This window comes from Mus musculus, chromosome 1 (assembly GCF_000001635.26).
Source record: "Mus musculus strain C57BL/6J chromosome 1, GRCm38.p6 C57BL/6J".
Taxonomy (NCBI): domain Eukaryota; kingdom Metazoa; phylum Chordata; class Mammalia; order Rodentia; family Muridae; genus Mus; species Mus musculus.
The window spans coordinates 105,502,914-105,527,241 of NC_000067.6; the positions used below are offsets into that span (position 1 = coordinate 105,502,914).

General features: G+C 41.8%; 1 protein-coding gene across 4 annotated transcripts in view; it reads right to left on the reverse strand.

Moving 5' to 3' along the window:
- Positions 1–15,507: 15,507 nt before the first annotated feature.
- The window catches only part of Pign (phosphatidylinositol glycan anchor biosynthesis, class N), a 145,321-nt gene continuing 136,500 nt past the window's right edge, over positions 15,508–24,328 (reverse strand). The window contains exon 30 of one of the 4 annotated variants that reach the window (XR_387175.3): positions 15,508–19,214. Coding sequence is in view for 2 of the 4 variants with exons in the window: in NM_013784.3 (NP_038812.2) it covers positions 19,091–19,214 (124 nt within the window). In the remaining 2 variants the exon portion in view is untranslated. The remainder of the gene's footprint in view (positions 19,215–24,328) is intronic. The other 3 variants (NM_013784.3, XM_017321076.2, XR_387174.4) reach the window with 3 other exon arrangements.

Below are 24,328 nucleotides of genomic sequence, written 5' to 3' on the forward strand. Positions count from 1 at the left end.
ATTCAAATTTTGTTATCTTCAAATTTGAAGGTAGGGAACATACTCATATCTGTTTTGCCATACAGTTATTTAAGCTTAAAAAAATCTCTTAGTAAACCTGGGGGTTTCCAATTTGAAGAGTAGCTGGCCATTGTGTTCCAGGAACCTTACAGTAAATGAGAGAGAGAGAGGGAGAGAGAGAGAGAGAGAGAGAGAGAGAGAGAGAGAGAGAGAGAGAGAGAGAGAGAGAGAAAACGAGCTTTTTGGACAAGATAGAGAGTCACAAAATCTAAAGAATTATTCCAGTTAAGCAATTCCAGACTACATTGGTTAGCAAAAACAGGCCGAAGGCTCCATTATGTATCTGATGTCTATGGTCAGAACAGCTTGGGAACTAACCAATAGAAAGCTACACAAATCCTGAGGTTAGAGCAGAGGTTGCACCATCAGGTGGCCTGCCTTAATAGTCAAAACTTCTGGTCAGAGAAATCAACTCTCTCTTGTTTTCTAACAGCCCAGTGTCTACGAGAGCCTCCAAATGCACTGACCTTCTCCACACATGGAATGCTTCAGCCTGCAGAGCTCTGCACCGGTACCAGCTCGTCTATCAGAAGATCTTCCAGAACGGATTTGCTCCTGAGGCTTATCACGTCAGAAGTTACCAGGAAAGCAGGAAAAAGGTGACACATTTTTCACCATCGAAAATGTAAAAAAATCATAAATACTACAAATGTGTCAAAGATCTAAGGAAGCACAAAACAGCTGGGGTGTGGCTTAGTTGGGGTAGAGTGCTTGCCTCGCATGCAAGAGAACCTGGGTTCATACTCCAGCATCTCACAAACTGAGCATGGTGACACACATCTGTAATCCTTATTTAAAAACAAGCAAAGCGGGCTGGAGAAATAGCTCAGCGGTTACGAGCACTGACTGCTCTTCCAGAGGTCCTGAGTTCAATTCCCAGCAACCACATGGTAGCTCACAACCATCTGTAATGGGATCTGACACCCTCTTCTGGTGTGTCTGAAGACAGCTACAGTGTAGTTGTATACAATAAATAAATAAATAAATAAATAAATAAATCTTAAAACAAACAAACAAAAAAAAAACCAAGCAATCAAAAAGGATCCTTAACCCCAAGACAAGCTTGAAAAACAAAACAAAACAAAACAAAACAAAACAAAACAAAACAGGATAGTCTCATTAAATTGGTTTCTTACATAAGCATACATAATACCCTTATTCTTTTTGTTCTGTGTTTCCCCACTTCTTCCTTCACATGATGTGTGTGTGTGTGTGTGTGTGTGTGTGCGCGCGCGTGCGCGCACTCACCTGTTCAAGTGTGGAGGCCAGAGAAGGATGCCAGGCTCTGACAGGCTCTGGCAGTTTTAGGGATTCATTGGGAATAAATAGGGTCTCTTATTGAACATGGAGCTAGGCTAGTGCCCAGCAAGCCCTAGTGATTCTCCTGTCTCTACCTCCTACCCCACCCCTGGAGCTACAGTTGTGTGTTCTTATATTGGTTCTAGAGTTTCAAAATCCAGTCCTCAAATGTGAGCCACTTTCCCAGCTCCCCAGCTCCCTTGCCCCTCTGTTTTTGTTTAGTTGGTTTTGCTTTCTTTTGTTTTAAAATAAGGTTTCCTGTATCTCAGGCTGATCTTGAACTTGCGAGTGACTTTGAACTCTTGATCTTTCTGCCTTTGCCTCTAAGTGCTGGCATTACAGATGTGTGCCACCATGCTCAGTTTGTGAGATGCTGGGTTGTGAACCCAGGTTCTCTTGCATGTCAGGCAAGCACTCTACCAACTAAGACACACCCCCAGCTGGTTCTGTGCTTTCTTGCAGCAAGGCCTTTGCCAGAATTCAATCTATACTCTACAAAGTTCCCCCACCTCACTGCTATCCAACTCACTCCCAGCTCTTTCCTTACTCCTCATAATGGAAATGATGGTAGTGATAAGGACCCCTGCTGGTCTTCATGTGCTTCAGCCTTTGTATGGGACTCTATGGAGAAGTTTCTGCCATTGCAACAAGAAAAATGCACAACAGCATCAATATATCAGAGGGGCAGGGGTCTTCACTCTCTTGAATCATTCCAGTGTTTATCTTTCCGTGATTCCTCAGGGAAAATGAACCAAACCACCTTGCAAATGCTTAGGCCACTTAACCATCCGTTGTCAAAAGAAAGAGAAGAAATTCAAACAGAAATGTTGTAAAATGTTTTAGCTGGGGAGAATGCCATTATTTAGGTGGCAGTGGCAGGCAAAAACATTCTTTTTGGCAAAGCCTCAGAGATTTTTCTGCTTAAAATGTTTAGAAGCAAGAAATTTCTACCCCTTCTTATCCAAATTATGAGTCTAATTAGTCAGACCAAAAGCACACTGCTGCAAAGATGTGATTCTGAGGAAAGGACCCACATTTTCTCATCAATCAGTCACCATACAGTTCATGCAAGGATCTGTGGAGGGGAAAATAGAGAGGAAGGAATAGAAGGCTGGATGAATATATGGATACCTGAGAGCACATGAAGCTCTTTCTTAGAGAAAACACAGCAGTACAACCAGTGGAGCTGGCTCAATCTGACAAAGCTGATTTAATGATGAAAGGAATGGGGCTTACCACTGTAATTGCTACATCCTAAGATATGAAGAGGAGCAAGCCCGGTGTTTCAAACTGTATCCAAAAAGCAACTGAATAGGAATGAAAAGAGAGGGGAAAGAGTTTTATAGGAGGAAGTATTAGCCTTTTTAAACACACACACACACACACACACACACACACACACACACACACACCACCTGCAGTTCATATCAGCACTGAACCAAACTCATACGGCTGAATCTGGATTCATCAGCTTTCCTCTTGCCGTCAGTAGCCTCCTAGAGGAACAAGTCTAGCAGATAAAATAAGGAGACAGTGAGTGAGCCCCTGGCACACACAGATCTCACTCAAGCAGACCCATGGGATGGACCACAGGTCTTTACCTCATTATTCTTCCCTCTCAGACTCCAGTGAGTTCAGTCAGCATCCAAGGACTAAAAAGCATTAAGAACAGCAGTGTCAGCCATCAAACTGACGCAAGAGAAGATCTTATAAACCAGAATGTCAGTTAGCATTACACAAGACTTGGGGCTTAACAAATGAAATGCCACCGGAAGGCTTCACCCTGATTGAGAGACTTTTCTTGTTCTGGTGCCGGGCCCTGGTACGAGGTATGTGATGGCGGTCTAATGTCGGTCAAGTCTGCGGAAGGGCTGAGAAGGCTTGCATGCAGGACTCCTGAGAGCAGGTACACGTCTGAATCCTAAACAAGGCTATGGATGCTGCAAAGACACTCAGCATCAGACTCTTTTCAAGTACACCCCTACGGGGAGGGGGATAAAGGATAGGCAACTTTACCACTAGCTTTCAACTTTCTAACTTCAGGTGGGTCTAGGCATGCAACCTACCAAAGAGAAAAGAGAAGTTCCAGAAACTCTGCCACTTCAGAAAAACATGGCTGGAATGTAAACCCAAACCATTAGTCATCTGACATTAACAATGATTTGACTCCACTTTCCAGTTTTATGCGCTGATACTTTTACATTTTCTTTTCTTTCTTTCTTTCTTTTTTTTTTTTTGATGAACTGTGAGACTCAAGCATATGTCCCAGAAAAATTCCTGGAATTGGTCATTCAGGTGCTCTAATTTGAGCTTTCAAAGTGGAAAGGTATATGGTGGGGGTTGGGGGAGGGAGTGAGGGTGAGGGCTTCACTCCTGTATGGTGTTGTGTCTTTGGAGATTACCAAAGACTGAGTTAAATATGCTTAGAAACAGAAAGACACGTTTAGAGGTACTTCATACATCAAGACAGAAAATGTTGCGGGACAGAGAGGGGACCTTTGGAAAAGAATGCGGGACTGTGTAATCCACACCCACTGCAATGTGTTTCAGCAGATGGAAACTTCCCCTGAAGGAAGCTGAAAAGCTCAGAGTGATAACCTTAGCATCAGGAAGAAGCATGGCTTTTCAAAAGTCAACAGTGACCTCTCCCAGGTACAGAGACAGGCCAAGAACCACACCATCTAAACACACAGGCGTTGCTTGTACCATACTTCAAAATGGAATAGACAGGAGGAGACCCATTTGCTTCTGTTCATTTATGTTTTGGTGTTTCTATAACTCACCTTAAGTCAGGACTTGAGGACTAGGTCTCAAAGTCCATAACAGTCCAGGGCGGGAAAAATGGCTGATGATTCTGCAAAATTCACCTCCCGAGACAATCATTTCTTATGACTGCCTTAATAAATTCCCACAAGTCCAGTGCTTTAACCAATGGATGTTTATCCTCCCACAGTTTTAGAGGCCAGACATTCTAAATCAAAGCAAGGCAGAGCTGTGCTCCCCTTTGTACTGCAGGGAGGGGTCATGTGACAGGCTTTTTCTGGGGAACTGTCTACTCCCTGAAGATAGGGAACTGAGAGCTCACCAAAGCACTGACAATAGCACCAAAGTTTAACTTGGTGAACCAATGAGTTAGTAGAGTGACTTTCAGGAGCTGAAACCATTCAAAGACAACAGCATCAATGACAGCTCACCAAAGCTGGATACCTAGAGTACCCAGGACAGCCTGTAGGCACCTCAACAGCTGGGAGTGGGTCTTTTCCAGGTGCCTCAGTTAGTATGAGCCTTTCAGGCAGCTCAGCTGGTCTTTGTTTCTTCTAGGTGGTTGGCTGGTCTCTGATTCCACCACCCTGGGCTTGTTTGAAAGCCTTCTAGTAGCTTGGCTGGTTTGAGGCTCTAAGTAGCCTCTACTGTTTATATACTGTCTGTGTTGGGGTGGGGGTTGGGGGGGGAATGGAGTAGCTAGGGAATCTGGTCAGCTTCCGGGACTTCCCAAAGCTATTTTGAGTTGTTTACTTTCTCTTTTAAGGAACCCTCCTTCTTTTTAGAACACCATGTTGTTTCACTTACCTGTAAACATGCTATCTTAAGAAGTTTCCCTCCGGGGCTGGTGAGATGGCTCAGTGGTTAAGAGCGCCGACTGCTCTTCTGAAGGTCCCGAGTTCAAATACCAGCAACCACATGGTGGCTCACAACCATCCGTAATGAAATCTGATGCCCTCTTCTGGAGTATCTGAAGACAGCTACAGTGTACTTACATATAATAAATAAATAAATAAATAAATAAATAAATAAATAAATAAATCTTAAAAAAAAAAGAAGTTTCCCTCCAAGATGGAAGATTTTAATATTCCAGAAAGCTACAACAGGAGAACTCTTCCGCACCCCTTCCTGTGGCTGCAGGGGTTCAGTCACATGTGGCTAAATAATTCCAAACTCTGCTTATGTAGTCTAGGGACTTTCTCCACCTACTGACTATCTCTTACTTAGAGATCTTATCTCAATAGCTTTACATTTGTAAGACTTCCCCCCCCCCTAATAAGGTTATAATCACCATTCTGACTGTCAGGACTTGGACCTTTTTGGGGAAGTCTCAGGGCCTACTCACTACAGTAAGTATTCTTTGGAGTTCTGGGTCTCTGCAAAATTTCCATAATTTGAAAACAGACAATATTCACTCCATTCTTAACTTTGTTTACTATGAGAAAACATCTGCATATGACATGATAGAAAGTTGTGGAAAGCCATCAAATGTAAAAAATAAAATAAAATAAATGCCTTATGATTAATAGCTGAGATATCTTGAGCAAATTATTGCTATTTTATGTTTCTTTTTTACCATAAGGTGGTATAATATTTATCTCTTGGGTTATGAAGTTCAAATATATGCATATTAAAAATTTTTTAAAACAATGTTTACTCATGTAATGACCATCCAAATGCCCATGAACAATTTTTAAAGTTTGTAACAGGATACCTGACATGATTTTGGAACAGCCAGTCCTAAATGGGACGTCTTCCTCAAACTCCTCCCTCCACGGCTCAGGGAGCTGAGCAGAAGTGGAGGCTGAGAGACTGTAAATGTCTGAGGGGATTCACACCTCCAGTGAGACAGCATCTTCCAGACACAACAGGCCTGGCACACATGAACTTACAGAGACTGTGGCTGCATCACAGGATACGTCCAAGATAGATGGGCTCCTAGAGCTGAGAGGGGACACGGACACAAGCTCCCATCCATAATACAGAAACTAGCTCCAATTGATAACCATTTGCAAAGAAAACATCATTTTTTCTCCAGTGGAGTCTCACTGGGTATACAATCCACACTTAATGACAGAACTTGTTCTCAGCAGTGCATGGCCAGCACAAACAAACTCAATGCTGTTTTGGTTTTTTGTTTGTTTGTTTGTCTCATAATGCTTCCTTGGGGGTGTGTTTTGTTTTGTTTTGTTTTGTTTTGCTTTGCTTTTTACCGTACTGGTCTTTTGCGTGCATATTATGATTTCCAATTTTGTGTCTGTATGGTTCCTCTGTGTGTGTGTGTGTGTGTGTGTGTGTGTGTGTGTGTGTGTGTTTCTGTTTTATAGGTCATTTTGTTTTCTAAAGAAAGAGGGCCGGGCGTGGTGGTGCATGCCTTTAATCCCACACTTGGGAGGCAGAGACAGGCGAATTTCTGAGTTCAAGGCCAGCCTGGTCTACAGAGTGAGTTCCAGGACAGCCAGGGCTACACACAGAAACCCTGTCTCGAAAAAAAAACAAAAACAAAAACAAAAACAAAAACAAAAACAACAACAAAACCAACCAACTAAACAACAACAACAAAAAAACCAAACCAAAAAAAAGAAGGAAAGAAAGAAAGAAAGAAAGAAAGAAAGAAAGAAAGAAAGAAAGAAAGAAGGATTGGAGTTGGATGGGTTAGGGAAGATCTGGGAGGAGATGAGGGAGGAGAAAATATGATCAGAATATACTGCATAAAAATACTTTCAATTAAAAAGAAAATAGCTGGGTGGTGGTGGCACATGCCTTTAATCCCAGCACTTGGGAGGCAAAGGCAGGCGGATTTCTGAGTTTGAGGCCAGCCTGGTCTACAGAGTGAGTTCGAGGACAGCTAGGGCTACACAGAGAAACCCTGTCTCGAAAAACCGAAAAAATAAATCAAGGAAGACATCTGATATGAACTTCTGATCACCACATGCATGCACACACATGTAGCTATGTACATATAAGCAAACATGCATACATGCATGCACACTACACATTTAACATGCAAAAGAAGAACTACATACTTGTAAAACCCATTGGCTCAGACTGAGAATTCTCATTCTAACAGGGTTTTTTCTTTAGGATTTCTTTGTGAAGAGCTGGATGAGGAAGGAGCATGTATCTACATGTCTTCTTTCTACCAACCTTTTTAAAATCAGAACTTCTAAGTCTTTTTGGATACTGAGTTGGGTATAACGGATTTGCTTCTTTCTCTATTAAATGTGAACAATAAAGATGAGATCTCCTAATTCTTCCTTCTTCTTTTTGATAGTGTGTCATGAAGCCCAGGCTAGCCTTGAAATTCTAGTACACCTGCCTCTACTCCTAAGGAAGATAGGCAAGCAACACCACATGCAGCTTATGTGGTAGTGTTTGTTGAATCCAAGAGCTTTGTGCATGGTGGGCAAGTACTTGACCAACTGAATCACAAGCCCAGTTCCCCATCTGCTAATTCTTCTAAAGCATTCATCCAAGGCTCTCACATAGTAAGGGCTCAGTAAGCACGAATTCCTGTAAATGTATGACTGATGGATTATGCCTATTTTTTTCTAAATATAAATTTAGTTCTAAAAATGCATTGGACCATTCCCGGTTTGAGAATATCTCATCATGGGACCATGCTTATTTGAATTCATGTCTCAAAGCCTGTCTCAGAACACTGCTTCTGAACTTTTTCTTCCATGAGTCTGTATGCACTTATTGCCAAGTGTCATTCATAGTGATAATGTCTCATTCCAGTTTTACTCAACAGCGATAACTTAGATACAATATTAAGCATGCAAAGCATTTAGTACAGAGCTAATATTTTATCTGAATATGTACCCTGTGTGTGAGAAATGTAATGCTTCAATGCAATTTGTCCTAATTAAAATGAGAAAAATACAGTACCATGGACAGAAGAGGCTTGCCTGAGGTCACACAAAAATAAGAGGCGGGCCCAGATAGCCTGTGTGGTGCTCATTATCAAGGAACACAGAGTACTATCTCCTAATTTGGATTATAATTTTTTTCACATCAAGAATCAGGTTATGTAGCTGGGGAGATGACTAGTTCTTAAAACCTATGCCCAGAGACATGAGTTTGATATAGCACAACCCATGTTTAAAAAAGCCTAGCATGGTAGTATGTACGCATTTGTAAGATCTGCACCAGGAAGACAGAGGCAGGTGTGTTCCAGGGCTCAATGTCCAGCCAGTTTAGATGAATCACCAAGAACTGGGTAAAATTGTCTCGAAGTCAACAACAAACAAAAAGCCAAGTGACAAGTGATTGAAGAAGACATCTGAGATTTACCTTGCTCCTCCACAGGCATGTTCTCCTCTCCAAGAACAAGTGCACACACCATACAGCCACACACGAGGCCTGCATATACATGTGTAGCACCCCTAGATTAAATCTCATTGGCTAGGATTTTGGCCTTTCTCATTGTAATGAAAAACTCTGTTGTTTAATCTGTGAGTCTTTTTGCTGACAAGTTTTGAATGTGAGAGGGGACAGAATGGTAACAGTGGGGGTGGTCAAAAGGGCTTGATTTAGCTGAACTAGGACTGTGAGTGCAAAGACCAGGGTTCTTTCTTCCTACATCCTGGCACTTCTCTGCTTGCATGACATATGGCTCTGAAGAGGAAACACTGAAGAAACCCTCAAGTAGGACACAAGCTGTCTACAGGTCTAGTTGCCTTCTGTTGATTCTCAGTGGCCACTATTTGATCTTCCCTGGCATCAACTGCTACTTGGGATACTGGCACTTCATGTGGAACATATGATTGTCCAACATCATTTCCTTAAAAAACTCATTGTAGTGAAGTTAACTGGTATGTGACCCCTTTACTGAAAGATGTTTTCATACATTGCTTGAGTTACTTAACATAGCAAACTTTCTTGTGTACAGGCTAGCATAAAGGGAGTAGTCAATAAATGCTGCATGAAGGTGTAATTGTAAGCTAAAAGGTCTGAGCTCACTTGCAGATTTGAAAATCTCCCAAACCCACCGATCCCTGAGCTAAAAAACAAAACAAAACAAAACAAAACAAAACAAAACAAAACAAAAACTTCCAATCCCTGAGCCTGAAAACCTACCACTCACTGAGTTCAAAATCCCACCAATTCCAACTCTGGAAATCTCCACCCCAGAAACCCCCTCGTGAAGTCCTATATACGCCTGTCTCCCGCTCAGGTCTTTGCTGCTTCTCACCCAAGCAGAAGTATATTTCCCAATAAATCTCTTCTGTGAATTTTGCTGTGTGGTGTAATTTTGTAGTATTCCTTGATTCTGACTGCTAGGATATTTTCCCCTTCAGAGCTGCAACACATCTATTGGAGAAATGTTTCACCTCAGAGATATAACACCTATATTGTTATTGTGCCTTGGGTAGGCTCTCCTGGTGCCTGTGTTCCAGTCCACCTGTGACAGACTCATCTTCTGGCTCACCTATTGCTTGGTATCCCAACCACTAGCAGTAATTAGGTAAGTTACTCCTTCAATTTGTACAAACATTTCCCTGAGTCTGAGGAAGTGACCGCTGAGTATCGAGACCTAAATAAGCTATTGTGCCCCTTTCTGTGACTGTTTCCACAGGCAGCCAGGAGGGAGGGTCTCTTCCACACTGGGCGGAATTTGAGCACTAGGAAACCTCAAAAGCCTACCGACACAGTAATACACTTACTCCAACAAGGCCACTCCTATTCCAACAAAGTCACACCTCCTAATAGTGCCACTTCCCATGGGCCAAGCATATTCAAACCACCACACTGTGTAAAAGCCCTGTCTTTTAAGCTAGCATTCATGGTCTGTAAATTTCTTGCAGAGGGAGCCTTACCTAGCAGGAGAGTTTAAAGCAAAGGAATAGTAGGCCATCTACACTGTGCACACCCACACCCACACCCACACTCCTCACTCCTTGCTGGCTGATTCATCTCTTAGCTCCTTCCTGCATTGACCTTGTGTATAGCCAGGGCTCAAAGAAATTTTTTTATTAGCTATTTTCTTCATTTACATTTCAAATGCTATCCTGAAAGTCCCCTATACCCTCCCCCCACCCTGCTCCCCCAACCACCCACTCCTGGCATTCCCCTGTACTGGGGCATATGATCTTCGAAAGACCAAGGGCCTCTCCTTCCATTGATGGCCTACTAGGCCATCCTCTGCTACATATGCAACTAAAGACACAGCTCTACTGTGTCTCTGGGGGTACTGGTTAGTTCATATTGTTGTTCCTCCTATAGGGTTGCAGACCCCTTTAGCTCCTTGGTTACTTTCTTTAGCACTTTCATTAGGGGTCCTGTGTTCCATCCAATAGATGACTGTGAGTATCCACTTCTGTATTTGCCAGGCCTCTCAAGAGACAGCTATCTCGGTCCTGTCAGCTAAATCTTGCTGGCATATGCAGTAGTGTCTGGGTTTGGTGGTTGTATATGGGATGGATCCCTGGGTGCGACAGTCTCTGGATGGAACTTTCTTCTGTCTCAGCTCCCAACTTTGTCTCTGTAACCCCCTCCATGGGAATTTTGTTCCCCATTCTAAAAAGGAACGAAGTAGCCACACTTTGGCCTCAGAAAATTGGACATAGTATTACCGGAAGATCTAGCAATACCTCTCCTGAGCATATACCCAGAAGATGTTCCAACTTGTAATAAGGACACATGCTCCACTATGTGCATAGCAGATTTATTTATAATAGCCAGAAGCTGGAAAGAACCCAGATGTCCCTCAAAAGAGGAATGGATACAGAAAATGTGGTACATTTACACAATGGAGTACTACTCAGCAATTAAAAACAATGAATTTATGAAATTGTTAGGCAAATGGATGGATCTGGAGGATATCATCCTGAGTGAGGTAACCCAATCACAAAAGAACACACATGATATGCACTCACTGATAAGCAGATATTAGGCCAGAAACTTAAAATATCCAAGATGCAATTTGCAAAACACATGAAACTCAAGAAGGAAGATCAAAATTTTTTATTTCTAAGCATTCTTTGTTCTCAGCTTACTGCATACAGTTTTACAGGGATTCATGTATCTTTTAGGTATGAGTGACATTAAAGTGTTGCTTTATGCTTGTGTTATGACTCCCCCTTCTCTAGACCCAAGCATACTTGTTTAAAGGTTTCCAAAGAATATCTGTCCTATATCAGTTGAGCCACCAGACTAAGTGACAAAGGAGAGCAAAACAAACTGAAGGGACACACTATGCCAAATGGAGACTATTGCTACTCATTTCATAAGCTATTTATTTTGGTTTAACTCTCTATAACTTTTGCTAATGTACGCATCTTACTTTGAAATTTGTAAGCATATTGAGTATGATTAAAAATCTGTAAAATCTATTTAGGACTGGGGTTGATAGTTAAAAATCTATACCTAGGTAATCATTAAGGAAACATGCGACTTTATGCCATCTTGGCTTCTGTCTCCACATGCAGATGGAGGCAGCCACATGGCTGCAACCATCTTTGTTAGCCTTGGAAAGGATGGATTTTGCCACATGTCTTCACTCCCATTTTGATTAAAAGTGACCACAACGCATATGCCTACCAAGGAAAAAACAACTCTTTCTAGCTATGAAGCCCAAATGAGATGATTCCCCACTATTTTCAATCATGCTAATGAGCCTCCACCTTATCAGCCTCAACACACAGTCCCTTCTCTTCCTCACCAGCCTCTCTGGTTTCCTTTTCTCCCTCCTAAACAAGGGGTTCCCCAAAGCAAACCTTTCAGGTGCCCACTTTCAGCCCACAGTCCTCCTCTTCCTCTTGCTTTGCCATGGGACCCCTTATACATCTCATTACCTGGCCTAAACTAGCCACAGCTCTCCCTTTTGTGGAAACTCACCAGGGCTGATGGCTTGGTCAGGATACATGTCCCTTACTCGTTAAGTGAACACTCTGAAACTCGTTCAAAGTGTTCGTGAACCCCAAAAGACCCCCCCCCCCCCGCAAGGAGCCAATTCCAATGTAATTGCACTAGGGTCTTTTTATTCAAGCTCGAACTTGGGCCACACCATGGTCACTGGCCCAGCAAGACAGGAGGGTGAAGCCCCGAGCCCAGTTTCAAGTAAGCATTTATAGAGGCAAGCAAACAAGCAAAGGAGTTTCTAGCCTGGCACATATCTGATTGGTGGTTGGGTGGGTGGGGGGCAGCTATTATGAAATTTCATTGCCTTTTTAAAATAACTGGCTGATGCTGGGAGCCAAGCCATAAACTTAACTTTGCTTTCCTCCTTATTGGTGGTTGTTAGGAAGTGAAGTGCCAAGGGCAGGCTTGTTAGAGAGTAACTTGGAAACTAGTGGTAGGTGCAGGTTTGTTTGGGAGTAACCTGGAAACTGGTGCTAGGTGCCAGCTTGTTGGTTAACTCGAGTTCAACCTTAGGTCAGATTCTCTATGATGGAGTCTGAATCCAAAATCCGGTCTCTCATACCAGTAGTTCTTCCACCTTTATTAAAGAATTCCAATATATCACCCAGTCTCACAACCTTATTTCCATGACATTTATTTGATTCTCATCAACAATGTTCTTCCTGAGGAGTGCAAGCAGGTCTGGGATCAGGCTAGAGCACATACAGACGATGTCCAGACAACTCGCCTCTTGGCCTGTTTCTACAAGCCTGCCCATAAAGTGTTATTTCTTCTCCCAGAGTTTCTCTGACATTAAGGCCAAACTTCAAGGTCTAGAAAGGGAGTTGCCAACTCCGTAGGTAGAAGTCTTAGCAGTGGCCTTCAAGGTATAACATGGGGGAGAGGAAAAGGCCCAGAAACAAAAATACCTGACACTAGTGAAGGCCTTTCAGTTGGTCATAGCAACTGCCCAGGCTCCCTGGCCTCTCAATGCCCAAGAAATCCCAGGTTCCTGTCTCTAATACGATTGAGAGAACTGAAACAGGCTGACTTCATGATAGGCATCAAACAGGTAGGTCAAGAGACTAGGCCTAGATCTTTACCAAAACTGGATAAGACCAGGCAAGTCAGTTACTAGAAAAACAAATAAACAAACAAAAACCCAGGTCTCCAGCAGCCAATTGGAAACTGCATCACCATCAGAAGCTGTCCCACCACTGCTGTGAATGGGTCTGTAGTTCTTGTGAACCAATCCCCTAATGAATAATGAAGCCAATCACTGGTCAAGTAGGCAGGACTTCCAGGTTGGACAGAGGAAGAGAGGAAGCAGGAGGGAGGGCCCTTTTCAGGCGGGGATAGCAACAGGATAAGATATAGATACGAGTGTCTCTAGGTTTCAGTGGTGGCTCCATCAGGATTTGCTAGGGGAGGATTTAATAAGGCTTACAAGATTAGAATTTTAGTTGCTGCGCCCAGCATTTGAGTTATCTTTGTTTCTGAAGTAAGTTTGTGTTGTGTTTTCCTTCTCATGGTGGCTCATCTGGGGTCTAGAGAGAAAGGTATGGTGGCAAAGTGTGGGTTTGCCTGAGGTGCACCAAAGGTCGTGGGGGATTTGAAACACAGGGTTGTCGTGGTAGTGACCCGCCAGTGGAAACTTAGTGAGCTGGGTTGAGACATTTTAGGAGCTCCTGGCCAGTGTCTCCCCAAGACAAAAACAGGTCGGCTATTGCCTGTCAGTGCCTGTTTATCACTTGTATAAAGGAGGTCTACTGATTAATTTTGTATCCAACCACTTGGCTGAAGATATCAGCTGTAGAAGTTCTCTGGTAGAATTTTTGGGGTCACTTATATATACTATCATATCATCCACAAATAGAGAAGTTTGACGTCTTTCTCTCTTAATATGTGTCCCCTTGATCTCCTTTGTCTTTTTGCTCTGGTTAGCACTTCAATTACTATATTGCATAGATATGTAGAGAGAGCCTTGTCATGTTCCTGATTTCAGTGGAATTGCTTTAAGTTTCTCTTCACTTAGTTTGATGCTAGCTATTGGCTTGATGTATATTGCTTTGATCATTTTTAGGTATGTGCCTTATATGCTTGGTATAATACTTTTAATATGAAGGGGTGTTGAGTTTTGTCAAAGGCTTTTTCAGAATCTAGTGCGATGACAATGTAATTTGCTTCCATTTGTTTATATGGTGGATTTCATTGATTGTGTTTCTTATATTGAAGTATCACAGCTAGAAATATAGATTGATATTTTATTAACTGCATAGAATTCAGACTTTCTTAGCCCTTTCTGCTTCAGCATCCTATCCAGGAGAACATTTAGCAATCATGTCTTCTTAGATTCTTCTTGATGCTGGTAGCTTCTTAGGCTTTTCTCGTTTTTGATGACCTTGACAATTTTGAAGACTAGCCATCAGGTTTTTGTAGAATATTCTGTAACTCTTCCTAAATTGAGACATGTCCATTCTTTCTTATAATTAAACAGAGGTTGTGAACTGTCAAGAGGAAGGTGCCATTTTCATGATGGCACATCCACTGTGCACTAGTACTGTCAGCACAGCTTTCGCTGTTGATTCTAACCTCAATCACCTGGCTGAAGTGGTACAAAGACCTTCTGTTTCATAAGCTACAGCTAGCCAATTACAATAATTTCCAGGATAGAACAAAAATAAACTAAGGTACGTCAAGAATATGGAGTTTGATTCTTCTAATTTCAAACATGAGAGACATTACTTCTCTTCAGCAAGCTCAGGACCTATTAAAACACTGATCATATATTCTTAGCTATCCTATGAAGATAGGGTCAAGATGGTAAAAGCATCTGTGAAAACAACTATCTTTGTCAATATTATCCAAACCCACTGAAAATATTAGACTAAAAAGAGCTGAAATGGCACAGTGGCATACACTTGAAATGCTATACACAGAAATGAGGCTCAAGGATTACTCTGAAACCAGTTTTGGATATATAATCACACCAGGTGTCCTAGAAAAAAAATCATGGAACCATTGCTACTTTCTGGTCTGATGAAAGCCAATCTAATTAAATCACTGTATAAAAATAACTTATCTGTTCACCTAAGAGTAATAATTCAAAAATTTAGCCATTTTAAGAAATCTAGACAACTAATATTTTCATTTGTGTTTTCATATTTTAATATTCATACATACATATGTGTTTTAATCAAACCTGCCATCTGCCCCTCCTTACTACTTTTCTTTCCCACTTCATGAGCTTTCTTTCTTTTTTTTTTTTTATTTAAATACTCACCATATCCATTAGTGCTGCCTGTATTCCATGGGTATAGGACCATCTACAGGAATATGAGTGGCCTCTTAGGGACCACATCACTGAAGAAAACAGACTGTCTCCCCCCTGAGAAGCCATCATATGCCAATAGCTCCTCAGAACCTCTCCCACCCATGCTGGGATCCAAGCTGCCTTGATCTTGTTTTCACAATTTTTGAACAAAGTAGTACTAAAACATTTAACTATCAATGCTTTTGAAAATGTCTTATCACAAGAAAACCAGTTGAGAGTTGTGATTTTATTTTTTTCAGGTTGAGGATGCAAAAGAGATGAAACTCCATACTGCACAGACAGGGATGTGCAGGCAAAATCCCCAGTATGTTCTCAAGTTTTCTCAGTTTAACAGTTAGAATGAACACACTTTACAAGTTGCCAAGAAAAGCTTCAATTAAATGCACAACACTTGTTTGTAAAAATTTTTTAGAAAAGTACATAAAAACTTTTGTAAAATATATGTCTCCCACCAAGAGGGAGGAAACACTCTGCTGCCAGACATATGGAAGTTGTGGGCATCCTGAATAAATTCATATAACTACCAGAAATAAATGCACCTTTAAACCTTCTAACCTAGATGTTTCCTAAACACTTCATCAGAGAACCCTTTTATTATATATTTATTCATCAACAAGTGATGCTTTGAAACAATTTTCAAAACTGCACATAAATATTACAATTCCAATGGTGAGTCCATTAACAATCTATTTTAGTGTACTAGAGAAAATTAGTGACATATACAAGTCAAACATTTTTATTTCTTAACAGAATTACATTGAGAAATCTATTTTTACAAACTATACCAGGGAGGAAATGGGAAATGCTGCCAAGACATTACCAGGGACAGAAAGCACACAGCACAATAATCTTAAGCACTATTGAGGAAAGGAGAGCCCCTGATCAGGCTACCTTTGGTCTCTTAAAGGCTCCTGAGTACTAGTGGGACATGGAAACTCTCCATTACTGAGTTGTTTCAGTGTCATTCTAGCTTCCTGATGAGATGGCATCTAATGGGAAAATGAACTCGCTTGGCTCCCACAAGGAGAGGGGAACACTTAGCTGCTGCCTGTCTCTAAAGGCATGACTGTGTAGCACTTCACTACCCCCTGAACTACTAGCATTAGAATCTAGTTTCAAAAGGAAGAACAAAGGAACCCTCGATTGCTAACAGTATGTAAAGGTGCAGGCGGTAGCAGGGAGGAGGACTGATGTGTAAGTAGCATGAAATCTGGAATGAGGTTTTCATGAGAAGCCACACTAACTTATGAGTCACTTTCAAGTTCAGTTCCCTGATAATTAGGTTACATCATTCTTCACATACAGCCATCTTATAATACAACAGTCCCCTACCTCATTGTTTCCTAATACAGGGTCTCACGTAACATGTGGTGTTTATGCTGACCCTGAACATGTGATCCTCCTCCTCAGCCTTGTAAACTTTGGGATTATAGTCAGGCCTGTGTCACCACATCAGCTTGTAATACATTTTTTTCTAAAATGTAAGAAAGCATTTTGTGTTCTAAGACTTTATACACTAAATAATAAAATACAAAGAACTTATCAAATTATGACCATTATATAGTCAGTAAACAAAGATTCATTCATGATTCAGCTGTCATTCACTATTTTAATTAATTTCACCTTGAGATACCTACTTTAATTCTTTTTAGAAAACATAGGGCTTTAGAAGCACAGGCTGGTGTCTAATTTTCTATGACCTTCAACTCATGATCTCCTGCCTACACCTCCCTAGTGCTGGGATTACAGATATCTGCCATCATACCAGTTTATCCCTACTTTCTAAAGCACTTACTAATTTAAACAGTGCTGACTGGCACATTTTGTAAGTTTTTGTTTTGAAACCTAGTATAATATTAACAAAAGGAAGAAAATACCTTAAAGAGAAATAAAAATGTTGCCTAAATCTCATTTACTTCTGCTATTCAGTACAAAAATATACATTTCAAGATATGAGAAACACTGTGCCAGAGGGAAGAGTGCTCCCTCCCCCAGTGAATGTGAGTGTCAGTGCTGCAGGGAGTGCTGCAATTGCAGAAGCAGTGCCTTCTACAGACTGGAAGCAGCCCAGACATAAGAATGTACTTTGGAGAATACAATGCAAAATACAAGGCAGAAAGCACCACTTACTCTGTTAGTTTAAAAACATTAATTCTGGAATTGGAGAGATGTCTCAGTACTTAAAAAGTAAATATTATTCTTGCAGAGGACCCAAGTTTGGTTCTCAGTACCCATGTTAGGTATCTTACAACTCACAATTTGTAACTATAGCTTCAGGGATCTAACACCCTCTTATGGACTCTGAGGGCACCTGTGCTCATGTGCATGAACACACACACACACACACACACACACTTACTTAAAATTAACCCCTGCAGATGAGGAATGTGGTAAGTGTTCATATAATGGGGTCAGAAGTCACCTGAGGGTCTAGGAAACTAGCTGGGCCCTGTTCTGCCTGTGTCAGCATAGCTGCCACCTGGACTGTCCCACAGTGATGCCCGTGCTAGGATTAGTACTTCTCGCTTAATTCACTATAATGGGTCTCCTGACATATCAGTAGAAAATAAAGTATATTTTGCTCAGCTGAGCTTACTCTTCTAGATACATATTTCCTTACCTGCCAATTTGAAAAGTTTAAAAACTTGTAAAGAGCTTTTTGGTCATCATTGTAGACTAGTAATATAACTTGAATCAAAAAAGCAACTGTTTTTTAAAATGGGATATATACCAGCAAAATATCAGCCAAGCACTTAACAGTATTGTACAGGTAACTCTACACTGTATAGGTCACTTTATGGAAAACGCAAATAAAAATTACTCTCAAATTACCTCATATATTAGAATATATAAAGGAAAAGCTCACTCTATTAAGATGGCTGGCCTTTGGTCTAGCTAGAATATCAAGACAAAAGAGTAGCAAGTTTATTTGATTCTTTATGATACTGTTAGGAAACTACAGCCACTGATTTGGGGACTGACACTGAAACAATAATCAACAAAGCCACAGAGTCTCCCAAAATTTGAAGATGATCCAGAAGTTGACAAAATGTAAAGGTGAAAGCTTTGCTAATTGGCTGACTATGAGAATCCCGGAAGTGGCACAGAGAGGCACAAGCCAACGTACTGCAGGAGCAGAAATGGCAAAGCCTGGCAGACAGCTTTGCTCAGAGGCTCAGTAAATCCCAGATTGCAGCCCTTCTAGAAGTCAGAGCTACCACAAAAGCAAGTCAATGCTGGGTTTATGTTGTAACCTGTGGTTCCATTCAGTCACCACTTGGGAATGACTTTGTAGAGTGTCAGTACCACCCCCACAGGTACATGAAGTTGACAGTGAGGAGCAAAGGGCTGCAGGTGCTCTCAAACATTACTGGGAAAAGCTGTCAGACAAAAGAAAAACTATTATTTCAGAACACCTTTAAATCCAGAATGCCAGATGCAACATTCTCTAGATGAGAATGTACTGTGCATTATTATCCATCATCTCTTAAAACTGCAGTGTCATCATGTATGCATGTGATGTATACATGCATGACATATGTGCAAGTGCAATGTGTGTGTGTGTGTGTCACAGCATGTACTTGGGGGCTAAAGGACAACCTTTGGAAGTCTATTTTCTCCTTCCAGTGTGGGTTCCAGGGATCAAACTCAGGTTGTCAGCTTGTGCAACAAGAACTTTTACCCACTGAGCCATTTTGCTGGTCCAATATCCATTTTCTTGAATCCTTAGTGGGACTTTTCTTTAAGAAGGAGAATCAGGATGCATGCTGACTGATGGCTTCACCAACATCACATAAGATGACTTTTGGGTTTGCCACACAGTTGGAGTTTCTTTGTTGTGAGCAATTGTGCCAGGCCATTAAGAAATACCAGGAAGATGGTCATGGACATGACAATCACATAGTGGCTGATGCTGCAAAAGGAGAAAGGAAACATGTAGCAGGCAAGGAGAAAAAAATCCAAGATGCCTCCAATTAAAAATTGGAGGAATTTTTAACTTCATATACAAAATATGGAATTACAAAAAATGCATAGAATTAGAAAAGGTACCAATGATTTAAATGAGACATCAGGAACTAGGGAGGTGGGCCAGTGATAAAGTGCTTTTCAAGTAAGCCTGAGAACCTGAGTCCCCAGCACTCATGGAAAGTCATATGTGGTAGCTGTTCTTACTAGAGGTAAAGACTGGAGGATCCATGTTCTCACTGACCAGCCAGCCAATCCAGCTAAGTGATAAATCGTAGTGTTAGGTCTCAAACCCAGGATAACTGGCTGAGTACCTACTTAACATATCAAAGTAGGCCTGCATCCCTCAGTCTCCGACTGTTACAGGGTGTGGCTGGCATACATAAACTCCTCCAGACCAGGAGGTGGGCTGCTCTTCCTCCAGTTGCTCTTCCCATTAGGCCATTTTGGTTAACTGGCCCTTTTGTCTGCCCTTTACTCTCCTGGTCTCCTGGCTCTCTCCTCTCCTTGCTCCTCATTTCCTCACTTGGCCCAGCTCAGGGTCATTTCACCCTGGGCCCTCCTAGATGTCTGTTCCTTTTATCTATAATAACCTCCTCCTCCACCATACCTAGGAGTAGACCTATACTTCATTTATTTCTTTTTTTCATTCATTTGGTGCTGAAACTATGAGATTGAAGTAAATGAGTTCTTCCAAGAGACTTGGCCTCTCCAAACCAACCAATCTGCTGACTTGACTCTCCTAAGGTTTGTTTCTGTTTGCTTTTGCCACCCACCACATTTGATTCCAAATTCTAGAGCTTCAGCAGCTTTCTCCTTCCACCTACTCTAAGCATCCATCTCTTTTCTACTCAGTACGTGTCCTCTCTCTGGCTCCTAGAGTTTTCTACACTCTTCAGAGTACCCAGGTTATAGGCATCTCCCTGCTACACACTCTGGGACTTCTTCATGTGAGAATTCTCTACTTACTAGGACATTTACTCCTCTCCCTCTTTTGGAACCCTCCCTTTTCCTCAAAGTGTAAGACCCCAGGGAACTTTAGCTTACTGGGAACCCCCTGAGTGAACCACATGGAGCTGGGATCGATGCAAAACGCAAGAGGAATATATTGTTCCAGTGCACTGGGGTTATTCCAGACCTGAAGGAGAGGTGGTGGAGAGGTGGCGACACCCAGCACCCATTCAGTGAGTTTTTATATGGTTTCCAGGGACAGAATAGGGCATCAGCAACTAGGCACAATATGATTGGCAGAACAGTGCACCCTTTAAACTGACTTGTCTTTAGGGAATGAGGTGACAAGGACTTCTCTTGTCTGAAGGTGGGCAACAGTCAGTCACTCCCTGAGGTCTGAGAAATGGTAATTAGCCTCTCCCTTTTGGAGGGGCAAGTGTTTTATGACCTTCCCAAAGTTCCTAAGCTGACCTTTTCAAAAGCCTCTGCCAGTCTACCTTTTCAGTTGTTTTCTCCTCTACTGGCTCTACACAATGGCTTGTCTTTCCTCTTCAACTAGGTAAGAGTTTCCAAAGAGCTGCCTACTTTGTCTATTTTTACTACAAAAGCCACAGTAGTGTGCTAGGACACTCCTCTCACCCTACTGGGGTCCCTATCACATGGAAAAGGACATCTCTCAATTGTGTTTGGAACATTTCTCTCAGACAAGTCTCCAATCTGCTTGAGAACACCCTCAATTGAAATTCTTGTCACCATGACACTTACGCCCTCTGCTCCCTCACAGCCTCTCCTCAGCTTCTTCCTGAAACGTCCTCATCTCCCTCTAAGAGCTGCCTGCTAAGTTCCACAGCTTCTCTATGTGCTACAGACCTATACTGAAACTCTAGCTGCACCTCCCACACAAGTTTACAGCTCCCTCCTGGAGTTTCCTCCCCCTTGAAGCTGCTTGCTCTGACTCTAAGCCCTCCTTTATAGAAGACCTTGCTTCTATACTATATAGCAGAGCTTCTATACTTTGTTACTCTGTTCCCTCTCAGCTCTTTCCCGAAAGTCTCTGCTGATTCTCTATGCCCTCTTGTGCCTGTGACATTAAGCAGCATTTATAAAACTTCTCAGTCCCAATGAGCTCTGTTTATCATTATATCTCCCTTTTAGAATAAGGAGACAATAGCAGTTTTCCAAAATATTTTGGATTATCATGGATTTTTATATGACGATAAAATGTAAGGTTTTAAAGCTCTACTAAGATTAGCAAGAGGTGACTTATAGATTTACACTTGAAGACTGATATGTTCACTAACTGCTGAGCACCAGAAAATTTAGATATGTAACAGCATGTATTTGATAAATAAGATTTATAATTTTTGTTTGTTTATTTGTTTTTGAGACAGGGCTTCTCTGTGTAGTCCTGGCTGTCCTGGAACTCACATTGTAGACCAGGCTGGCCTTGAACTCAGAAATCCACCTGCTTCTGCCTCCCAAGTTCTGGGACTAAAGGCATGTGCCACCACTTCCTGGTGGATTTATAAATTCTTAAGGTCTATCTAGGCTCACAGTAATATCTATCTAGGTTCTTTGTCTTTGCTCACTTTGTTAAGCTTTGGATACCTGGATAAACTAAGCCATACAAAAAAATGATATTTGGCCTTCTGCCCAGTCCTTTCTGTTGGGGCAGACTGAGCTAGTCTGCTCCCTGGAGAAACCATATCCTGATCTATCTGCTGCACTCAGAGCAGTTGGTAAGAATTGCCCCCTGGCCCCCAAGTCCCAGAGCTGCAGATGGGAACCCAGGGGACTCCACCAATCACACCCCCCAAATACCACTCCCCTTCTGCCCTGTCCTTTCTGCAGGGGCAGACTTCTAGCTGGTCTGATCTTCTGAACACAGTGTATTCTGAGCTATCATAGAGGATCCACTTCACTCAGAGCAGTTGACAACATATCCTGAGCCATCCCAGAAGATCTGCTGCACTCAGAACAGTCAGGTAACTGACACCACAGTCAGAGGCATCACAGGAGATCTACTGCACACAGGGCAACTGAGACCAGTTTGTCTGCTCTCCTGAAGACACCACAGCTTGAAGGAATCCCAGGAGCTCTTCTGTACACAAGGCAACTGGGCAATAAACACCACAGTCTGAAGACCTCCCGGGGGGCTCTGTGGCATGCAGGGCAACTGACAAAAAGGAGTTCTACTGTACACAGGGAAACAGAAACCACAGTCCATAGGGCCCCCTAGAGAAGAGTTTCAGACAGGACAACAGCTTAACTGCTCCTCTGAACAACCAACAGTCTGAAGACTTCCCAGGAGATCAACTACAGCCAGGGCAACAAATCTGCCCCTCTTTAGACACCCTAGTGGGAAGGCCCTACAGGAGGTCTGATACAGACAGAGCCACAGACCTACCAGGAGACCAGAAGCAACCAAGAGACAAAAGAGGCAGACTCTAGACAGAGCCACCCAGACCAGCAAACACCAGGGGTAACCAGATGGCGAGAGGCAATTACAAGACCATAAGAAACAGAAGCCAACATACATGGGCATCATAAGAACCCAGTTCTCCCACCACAGCAAGCCCTGAATACACCAACACACCTGAAAATCAGGAAGCTGACTTAAAACCCTATCTCACGTAGATAATAGAGTCCTTTAAGGAGGATATAAATAAATCACTGAAAGAAATATAGGAAAACACAGGTAAACAGGTAGAGGCCCTTAAAGAGGAAACAAATAAATCCCTTAAAGAAATACAGGAAAACACAATCAAACAGGTGAAAGAATTGCATAAAGCAGTCCAAGACATAAAAGTGAAAGTAGAAACAACAAAGAAAAAAAACAAATGGAGGCAAACCTGGAAATGGAAAACATAGGAAAGAGGTCAGGAATTACAGATGTAAGTATTACCAACTGAATACAGGAGATAGAAAAGGGAATCTCAGGAGTACAAGATACTGTAGAAGAGATTGACACAAATGTCAAAGAAAATTCAAAACATAAGAAACTTCTAACCCAAAACATCCAGGAAATTCAGGACACAGTGAAAAGATCAAATATAAAAATCACTGTAATAAGGAAGAACAAAGATTCCCAGCTCAAAGGACTTGAAAATGTCTTCAACAAAATCACAGAAGATAACTTTCCAACCTAAAGAAAGAGATGGCCATAAAGGTACACGAAGCCTATAGAATACCAAATAAATGGGACCAGAAAAGAAAATCCTCTCATCACATAATAATCAAAACACTAAACAAACAGAACAAAGAAGGAATATTAAAAGCTGCAAGGGAAAAGGACCAAAGTAACATACAAAGGTAGACCTATCAGAATTACAGCAGATTTCTCAACATCGACTATGAAAGCCAGAAGAGCCTGATCAGAGGTCATGCAGACTCTAAGAGAACACAAATGCCAGTATATACTACTACATTCAGCAAAACTCATAATCAACATAGATGGAGAAACCAAGATATTCCAGGACAAAACTAAATTCAAATAGTATCTATCTTTTTATCTACCAATCCAGCCATTCTTTCTATCTACCAATCCAGCCATACAGAGGTTCCTAGAAGGAAAACTCCAAAACAAGGACAGTGCCTACACCAAAGAAAAGACAAGATATTAAGTACCTCACAACAAAGCCAAATGGAGAAAACTACAAGCACGTAAAGCCAACTACAAAAACAAACATGTTAGAAACCAACAGTAATCTGCCTTTAATATCTCTCAATATTAATGGACTCAGCTCATCTATAAAAAGACATAAGCTAACAGACTGAATACACAAACAAGATTCAGCATTTTGCTGCATACAAGAAACACATCTCAGCCGGGTAGTGGTGGCACATGCCTTTAATCCCAGCACTTGGGAGGCAGAGGCAGATGGATTTCTGAGTTTGAGGCCAGCCTGGTCTACAGAGTGAGTTTCAGGACAGCCAGAGGTACACAGAGAAACCCTGTCTCAAAAAAACAAACAAAAAAACCAACCAAACAAAAAAACCACACCTCAATAACAAAGACAAACACTATCTCAGGATGGAAAAAGGCCTTCAAATCAAATGGTCCAAGGAAACAAGCTGGAGTTAGCATTCTAACAACCAATAAAATAGACT